At 40.1% G+C, this 9,776-nt stretch overlaps 1 protein-coding gene across 16 annotated transcripts in view; it reads right to left on the bottom strand.

Annotated features, from left to right (window-relative positions):
• Positions 1-2,213: 2,213 nt before the first annotated feature.
• LOC309653828 (serine/threonine-protein kinase MRCK alpha-like) overlaps positions 2,214-9,776 on the bottom strand; it is a 234,913-nt gene continuing 227,350 nt past the window's right edge. For 7 of the 16 annotated variants that reach the window (XR_014259537.1, XR_014259538.1, XR_014259542.1 and 4 more), the window contains 3 exons: positions 9,487-9,562; positions 6,728-6,962; positions 2,214-5,561 (listed from right to left, as the gene is read on the bottom strand). Coding sequence is in view for 6 of the 16 variants with exons in the window: in XM_082478629.1 (XP_082334755.1) it covers positions 8,278-8,400; positions 9,487-9,562 (199 nt within the window). In the remaining 10 variants the exon portion in view is untranslated. The other 9 variants (XM_082478629.1, XM_082478627.1, XM_082478628.1 and 6 more) reach the window with 6 other exon arrangements.

The following is a 9,776-nucleotide window of genomic DNA, read 5'->3' as shown; positions in this document are numbered from 1 at the left end:
AAAACTCTTAGAGAAAAACACAGGAAGAACACTCTTTGACATAAATCACAGCAAGATCTTTTTTGATCCATCTCCTAGAGTAATGGAAATAAAAACAAAATTAAACAAATGGGACCTAATGAAACTTCAAAGCTTTTGCACAGCAAAGGAAACCATAAACAAGATGAAAAGACAACCCTCAGAATGGGAGAAAATATTTGCAAAGGAATCAACAGACAAAGGATTAATCTCCAAAATATATAAACAGCTCATGCAGCTCAATATTAAGAAAACAAACAACCCAATCCAAAAATAGGCAGAAGACCTAATTAGACATTTCCAAAGAAGACATACAGATGGCCAATAAGCACATGAAAAGCTGCTCAACATCACTAATTATTAGGTAAATGCAAATCAAAACTACAATGAGGTATCACCTCACACCAGCTGAAATGGGCATCATCAGAAAATCTACAAACAACAAATGCTGGAGTGGGTGTGGAGAAAAGGGAACCCTCTTGCACTGTTGGTGGGAATGTAAATTGATACAGCCACTATGGAGAACAGTATGGAGGTTCCTTAAAAACTAAAAATAGAGTTACCATATGATCCAGCAATCCCACTACTGGGCATATACCCAGAGAAAACCATAATCCAAAAAGACACATGCACCCGAATGTTCATTGCAGCACTATTTACAATAGCCAGGTCATGGAAGCAACCTAAATGTCCATCGACAGACAAATGCATAAAGAAGATATGGTACATATATACAATGGAATATTACTCAGCCATAAAAAGGAACGAAATTGGGTCATTTGTTGAGACGTGTATGGATCTAGAGACTGTCATACAGAGTGAAGTAAGTCAGAAAGAGAAAAACAAATAACGTGTATTAATGCATATATGTGGAACCTAGAAAAATGCTACAGATGAACTGGTTTGCAGGGCAGAAATTGAGACACAGATGTAGAGAACAAACGTATGGACACCAAGGGGGGAAAGCAGCGGGGGTGTTGGGGCGGTGGTGTGATGATTTGGGTGATTGGGATTGACATGTATACACTGATGTGTATAAAATTGATGACTAATAAGAACCTGCTGTGTGAAAAAATAAATAAAATAAATTTTTTTTAAAAAATGACACACACACACATACAAAAGGAAGTCACAGGACGGGAGTTCCTTGGCAGTCCAGTGGTTAAGAACCCACCTTACAATGCAGGGGATGCGAGTTTGATCCCTGGTCGGGGAACTAAGATACCACATGCCATGGGACAACTATGCCCACACACCTCAACTACTGAGCCCACGCACCACAACTAGAGAGAAGCCCACACACCACACGAAAGATTCTGCATGCCGCAACTAAGACCTGAGGCAGCCAAAAATAATAAATAAATAAATATTAAAAAAAAAAGTCACAGGACACTTTAAAAAGTATCTTGGACTAAATGAAAATAGAAACACAACATCAAAACCTGTGTGTGCAGGGACATCCCTGGCTGTCCAGTGATTAAGACTCCGAGCTTCCACTGCAGGGGGTGCAGGTTCAATCCCTGGTCAGGAAAGTAAGATCCCACATGCTGCATGGTACGGCCAAAAAAAAAAAAAAAATTGTGTGATGCAGCTAAAGCAGTTTTCAAAGGAAAATATAGAGCCTTATGCCTACATTGAAAAAGAAAAACAAAGCCTCAATTCATGAGCTTAAATTTTATCATAAAAAAGCAAGAAAAGGAAGGGCAAGTTAAACCAGAGTACAGAAAATCCTAAGGAATCCAAAAACTAAATAAATAAAGCTAATAACCATGTTAACCAAGGTTGCAGAATACAAGATAAATATGTAAAAATCAGTCGTATTTCTATACACTAGCAATGAACAAGCCGAAAATGAAATAAAGAAAACAATTCCATTTACAATAGCATCAAACAGAATAAAATACTTAGAATAAATTCAACAAAAGTATAAAACTTACCCACTTAAAGCAACAAAGTGTCATTGAAGTAAATTTTCAAAGACCTAAATATGTCAGTCCCAAACTCCCTATACACACTGCTATATTAAAAATGGCTAACCAACAAGGACCTATTCTACAGCACAGAACTCTGCTCAATATTATGTAACAACCTAAATGGGAAAAGATTTTGAAAAAGAATAGATACATGTATAAGTATAACTGAATCACTTTGCTGTACACCTGAAACTAACACAACATTGTTAATCAACTGTACTCCAGTATAAAATAAAAAGTTTAAATAAAAACAAATATAAAGTTCACATTTTCATATGTTTATAGAAATACACAACAATAAAGTGGCAGTTATGATAGTAAAATATAAAAAAATTTAAAATAAAAGACCTAAATAAATGGAAAGACACATACCTCATATTCAAGGATCAGAAAAGTTAGTATTGTCAAGATGGCAATACTCCAGAAATCGAGCTACAGATTCAACCCAACCCCTATCAAAATCACGGCTCTATTCTTTTACAGAAATTGACAAACTAATCTTAAAATTCATATGGAAATGCGAGTTACCCGGGATAGCTAAAATAATCTTGATAAAGAAAAGTTAGAGGGCTCTCACCTTTCAATTTCGATTACTCTGTGTTTACAGAAAACACTCCTGTTTCTCCCCTGTATTACTGTAACACTCTAGTCACAGAATACTTCTGTATCTCAATACTACTTCACTGCTGGTCACTGAATGTGTAGAGGTTTTTCACATTACCAAACAATTCTGCAACACCAGCAGGGTGTCCTACAATTCAATTCAGGCCTGACTCTACCTACCTGGACTCCGCAACAGATCTTACCAGTTAGAAGTTCAGCTCAACAGGACTGCCCCTCCTCACACTTCAGATGCCAATTACAAGTCCAGATTGCTACCTGTGCTTTTGACCAACTTGCTATAAATGGGACAGCCTCATCCTCAGGTTCAGTTAATTTGCTAGAATGGCTCACAGAACTCAGGAAAATAGCTTACTTACTAGATTGCCAGGTTTATTACAAAGTATACAACTCAGAAATAGCCAGAGGAAAAAGCTGCAAAGAGCAGTCTTCTATGCCCTCTCCAGGAGCATAACCCTCCCAGCACCTCCACGTGTTCACCAACACCAAATCTGTCCAAAGCTCTCCATAGTTCAGAGATTTTTATGGAGGCCTCATTATGTAGGAATAATTGCTATTAGTAATTAAGTGAACCTCCAGCTCCCCCCCACCTCCCTAGAGGTCAAGGGGTGTGCCTTCAAGTCACAACCCTCTAATGACTTGATTGGTATCCCTGGCAACAAGCCTACATCCTCAGGGGGGTTCCAAAAGTCTCCTCATTAACATGAATTCAAGCATGGTTGAAGTGGCTTGTTATGAATAACAAAAGACAACTTAATCTCTCTTATTACTTAGGAATTTGCAAGGGTTTTAGGAACTCTGTGCCAGGAACAGGGATGAAGACCAAATATGTCTTTCTTATAAACCACAATATCATACTATGCTACTAAGGTATAAGAACAGACATCATAAGAATAAAAAAACCTTAAAAGTCCAATGGAATACAATTGAGAGGCCAGAAATAAACCCTTACATTTATGGACAATTGAATTTCAACAAGGGTGCCACAATTCAATCAGAAAAATAATACTCTTTTCAATAAATGGTTTTGGAACACCTGAATATTCACATGCAAAAGAATGAAGTTGTACCTCTGCCTCACACCATCTATAAAAATTAACTCAAAATGAGTAACAGACCTAAATGGAAAGACTAAAATTGTAAAAAATGTAGGAAAAAAAGAGGAATAAATATTTTTGATTTCTGGTTAGGCAAAGTTTTCTTAGATTTGACAAAAACAAACAAAAGAAAAATAGACCAACTGGATATTATCAAAATAAAAAACTTCTGTGCTTCAAAGAACTCCATGAAGAAAGTGAAAGCAACCCACAAAATGGGAGAAAATATTTACAAAAATTTAACTGATAAAGAGGCTTGTACCCAAATCATATAAGAAATCTTACAAGTCAACAACGAGATGACAAATAACCCAATTTATTAACGGAGAATGAATGTGAACAGACATTTCTCCAAGGAATATATACAAACAGCCAATAAAAAATTAGAACACGAAAAGATGCTCAACATTAGGGAGATGCAAATCATGACCATAATAAAATCCCACTTCACATTCACCAGGAGGGCTTTTAAAAAAAAGACAGACAATAACAATTACTAATGGTAGTTGTGGGAAAACTGTAACCCTCATTCACTGCTGATGGGGTGGTAAAATAGTTCCACTGCCTTGGAAAGTTGTTCTGGCAGTTTCTAAATTTGTTGAACAGTTACCTTATTGCCCAGTAATTCCATTCTAAGTATATACAAAGTAGATTGGAAAACTGGGTACACACAAAAATGTTTACACAACTGCTCATAACAGTCAAAACAGTCATAACAGTCAAAACAGAAACAACAAATGTCTATCAACTGATAAACTGATAAACAAAATGTGATATATCCATACAACTAAATATTAGCTTGGCCAGAAACTGAACTGGATTACTGATGCATATTACAACAGTGATGAACCTTAAAAAGGTCATGCTAAATGAAAGAAGCCATTCACCAAAGGGTACATATTTTGTGATTCCATTTATAGGAAACCTCCAAAATAAGCAAATCTCTAAAGACGCAGAGTAGATTAGTAGTTCCTAGGAGCTTGGGAGCAGGAATGGAGAGTGACTACTAAAGAGTACAGGGTTTCTTTTGAGGGTGATGAAATTATTCTAAAATTAAATAGTGGTGATAATTCCACATCTCTGTGAACATATTTTAAAAAAAGCACTGAACTGTACAAATTAAAAGGGTGAATTTTTGGTACAAGAATTGTACCTCAATAAAATTGTTATTTAAAAAAAAAAATTCTGACAAAGTAAACTTCAGGTCCACATTGTTTCTGTAGTGAATTCTAGTGTGAATTTTTAAGGAAGAAATGACACTAATTTTATAGCACTAGGAATAGGAGGAAAAGAAAAGATCTGACAATGAGAAGCTATTTAAGGCATATGACTAACATCATACTTAGCAGTGAATAAATGAATACTTTCACATTAAATTCCAGCCTGACTGAAAAAGAAATTAAAGTGCACAGAGATAGAAAGAGATAAAAAAATATGCTTATTTACAAATCACACTATTTAGTACGTAAAATCAAAACCAAAAAACTAGAACCCATTAGCAAGTAGCATCCATACAAGAATTCAAGAGTAAGTTACCATTCTAAAATCCATTTCAGCTACCTCTAAAATTTGCAGATTAAAGAAAATAAGCTATACCTTTACTACAATACATACAAAAAGGTATTCAATATAACTCAAGAGTGTACATTCCTGACTCAAGTAAAATCTTAGCAAACTAATCATAAAAGGAAAATAACTTACATTGATAAAGAATGTATAAAACAGGCTGAGAGCAATCTGAAATCAAGAGTTAAATCCATCACACCACAAAGTGGGAAATGAATAGAGAGCTGACCTCAGATATGTTCATTTTCTGCAGCGTTTAGGAAGGTGCAGAGGACTGAAGATTCAGCTGGGGGGACAGAAAAAGGACACTGTCAGGACACCTGGCCTGCTTTACAGTTCCTACATTCATTCACCTCCCAATCACATCAGCAGCCCAGCTGAGAAGCAGCCTCCCTACAGCATCCCTTCAGCCCTTGAAATGGCAAGGGAAAGATCCTGTGGAAACACCATCTGTCCATCTACCAGTTTGAAATGATCACGGGGCTTAAACCTACCACTCTCATTTGGTAAAAATAATTTTGTCTATTGATTTAAATTGATTTAATTAAATACAAACAAAAATTGAACAACAGATGATTGAAGTACAGCAAAGGATGACACTACTTCATTAAAATTAACAGTAAAAAAAAGAGACACAGGCTGCATCCTTTATCTATTTTCCTAGCAAAACTGTTTACCCCTTGAGTTAGAGAATCCACAGAATGCCCAATAAAAAGGATGCGGTGCTTTATGGCAAAGTGTTAAAAATTACTACTCTCTAGTGGGCTGAAGTTTCTCAAAAGGGACTCTTGATAAGTTTCTTTTGATGACTGAACAGTATGAACGACTGTTAGACTCCTGGCTCTGTCACAATCCGGTTAAGCCTGGAGAAGTCACCGGCCCTCTCAAACTCAGGACCACCTCACCAACCTGAGACTCAGATTTGCTTTTTGCTTAACGTGTGTCTAATGCAGATGCTCATACCGCTATCACGAGATAATTGGGAGGCTTATGTAAACCACCCAATGAAAAGAACAAAGTGCCTTCTAAATAACAACATTATCACTTTTTCGACGGTTAGTACCTGGCACTTGGCTCTTTTTCCAAACGACCCATATAGAATTCTCAGAACAACGCCATGAAGCAGGCATTATTCATAGCCTCCTTTGCAGACCTGACTCGCCCCCAGGTTACTTCTCCCGCCCACAGTACAGGTGACACGGCTGTAACTGACCGGGTCTCTCCCGCTCCAGAGCAGGGCTGCCCAGCACACCGTCCGCCCGCGCTTTCTGGCCCGCTCACGGCCAGCGGGACCACCGCGCTTTCCCTCCCACTGTCCGCCCCGGCGTCCCCCCGTCAGATGCGGGCGGGGCCGGGCATTCCGTCCCCACACGCACCGTCCCCTCTCCTAACGGGTCTCAGCTCCACTGGCCCCCGAGACCACAAGGCCCGAACCGGGATCGCCCCACCCACCTTCCCAGGGCGGAGGTCCAGGCCAGACCCGGGCACTGCTGTGCGCCTGCGCCAGAGGACGGCCCGAGACGTCCCGCTTCCGCCCCCGCCACAAGAACGCCGCTCTCAGCAAAGCTTCAGGCCACGCAAGTCCTGCACCTGCCACGACCAAAGCTCCAGGTTCTTCTCACCTCGAGGCCTATGAAGGCGGAAGGGATGAGGCGGACCCTACGTTGCACATGCGCAGAGGAAGCCGCTAAAGACCAGGAAGACAGTAAGAGGGAGAAAGACTACATTTCCCTTGGCCCCCTGCACCCTGGGTTGACTGTGAACCAAGCAATCAATTTAGTACTTCAGAGTAGAAATACGGGGGGAAATGCTTGTCCCAGGGTCCTGGGTGCCCTGAGACCCCTGATTGGGTGTGTGTCTGAGGCAGGAGATAGAGGGGCCCCAAGGCAGGCATTCACAACTAACCTCCCGTTTACATTTCATGGGGCAGGAAAAAGTGGGCTTCCGACGCTTACAACTTAGTCTCCTGTTTACATTTGCTGAGACAGGAGATAGATGGGCTTCAGTTTAGACATTTAAAATCAGCCTCCTGTTTGCTCTCTGAAATGGAAGTAACTGCAGAAACAGGGTAAATACCCAGGCTTTGTCTCCTGTGAACACCTTAAGATAACAGTCATGGCAGGAATAGAGAGGGGCTAACCCTTGTTTGAGCAAAGGATCAAGAGGTCATATATTTCCCATCCTTGGGGCAAGGGAGACACTGCACATGTGCAGAAAGGTTCCTTGGGGGTCAAAAAGGAGGGCACACCAGCCCATAATATGTGATGCTAAGGCCATCTCATAGGCCTCTGGGCTGAAATCCATCTTGGAAAAAAGTTGCACAGGCATATTGGGGAGGGTCCTAGGGCAGGTCAGGTGTAGAAGAAGAAACCAGATAATTGGCCAAAGGTACACAAAGACCCAGAAGAACTGCCCTGTATAAATGATTTAACCACCTTTTTACTGCACTCCTCCTCATTAGGGGGGACGCCCACACCCTCTCTATCCAGATGTGCATCTCTGCCTTGCTTCTGTCTTAACTAAACAAACTGTTTCTCTGTGTGCTATGTCTCTAATAATAAACTTTGTACCTGTTTTTACACTTTTTGCCTCCGTGAGCAATGCATTTTTCACTGGGGGCAAGAGCCAGGGGTGTGGTGGCTAGGATTCCTGGTTTTCATCCAGGCTGCCCAGGTTCAATTCCTGGGCAGGGAATTAAGATCTCACTTCATGCCACCACTCACTGCTGCCTCTCCAAGATCATGTCCACACTGTGGCTCTTAAGCCATCTGTATACCTGGGTCCCAGGGCAAAACTAGGAAAGCTCGTAGCTGAAATCATATTCTCCAAATTGCTAGATCCTGATAGTCCCGAGAAAATATCCTCCTAATGGAATAGAATTTTCCGTCTCTGCATTAATTAACCTACTTGGCATCAAGGGGGCATCCTTTGTGAAGGACAAATTGCGTATTTTCTCAAAAGTGAGTTCACTGGTTTAGTCATAATGGAACAGACTTCTTTTTTCATTTATTGCAATTTTCAAACCAAGCAGGATGCTGCAGGGCCTTTCTGGATACAAAAGCCTTTCCCTGTCCTCTGCTTCTTTGGAGGAAAAAGGTTTCAGCTCCTAGACTGTTGTCGCTGAGTTCCAAAGGACAGATTCAGACAGTTACTAATAAGGAAGAAGAGAAAATACAGAAACAAAGGAGGGGCAGTCAAAAACAATAGGGTAGCTATAAAACGGGGACCTGTTTCCTCCTCAAGGGATATACATAGCAATATCTATGTATGTGTCTTGTTATGCATAACAATATGTGCAGGATCTAAAACTCCCACTCTGCTGGAGGATGGTAACTTCAGATTGAGTACAATATTCCTAAACACCACCCAGTCACCTCATTACCAACAAAAGTCACACATCCTATAGGCTTCGCCCCAAATTTTTACTATAAAAACTCTTCCACAAAAATCATCCAGGAGTTCAGGTCTTTTGAGCACGAGCCACCAGTTCTCCTTGCTTGGTCTTTGCAATAAATCTTTACCTGCTCCAAACTTCGACGATTTTGTTTGGCCTCACTGTGCATCAGGTACATAAACTTGCATTTGGCAATCATTTCCTATGTAAAAATCCATGAACTCCTAACGTTAAAGGTAAATATGAAAGTATAATGAACTGACAGCCATACCATGTTTGTTTTATGCAAACCAGATGGCCCTCCTCATGACATAGGCCTAGCAAAATACTCAATATTGTTTGCAAATTTTTTTTTCATACACCTCCAATTCTGACCTGAGCAAGGCTGTTGAAAAATCATTATTCCTTCAACACTTTATGGAATATTTTCTGTGTTCTTTATTGTATATAAATATATTTCAACAGTTTGTTTTAAATTATACAAAAACACAGGGTCAGTTTAATCAAAAGCATAGTGCTTGATGGGATTATTGGAGGAAATTTCCACTCTGCATCTCCTTCCCAAATGTAACGAATGTTCATTAGCCTCAACTTTATTCAGTGCAGTCCACTACACAAATACATTTTTCAAATAGGAGCTTTTCTTTTTTCCACTTATTTACAACTCATTTTGACTCAATTAAAGTGTAGTCATATTATCAAGTCAAATTATTTAAAACTACATAGTTGGGCTGCAACACAGAGGCTTGAAAGAATGAAAAAAGAGCCCAAAATCAGCGACAGAGACATCAACGATTTAATGGATGGAGGATCTTACATGTCTGAAGTGTGGTCCTTGAGTGACATCCCACCCTGTGCAGCAGACCACAGGAAGGACGTGGCAGTAGTCTTCCCTAGCAGGGGTTGGGGGGAAGATACCAGTTATAGGGGGAATTGACCTCAGATTGGTTCATCAGTTACCAGGGAAACCAACAGAGCTACATGATTCTCACCATCCCTTTGATAAGCTATCAGCATGGAGATGTTCTGCTCTAAAGCTAGAACAGTCATTGGCTGGGGCATGGGGCAAGTATGCAGGAAGGTTACTCTTCTGAGTAGGGTGTAGGT

The sequence above is a fragment of the Balaenoptera physalus genome (genome assembly GCF_965194825.1).
Source record: "Balaenoptera physalus genome assembly, contig: HAP1_SCAFFOLD_1270, whole genome shotgun sequence".
In the NCBI taxonomy this organism is placed as follows: domain Eukaryota; kingdom Metazoa; phylum Chordata; class Mammalia; order Artiodactyla; family Balaenopteridae; genus Balaenoptera; species Balaenoptera physalus.
Note: the sequence above shows the minus strand (reverse complement) of the source record. Positions and strands in the feature narration are given on the sequence as shown.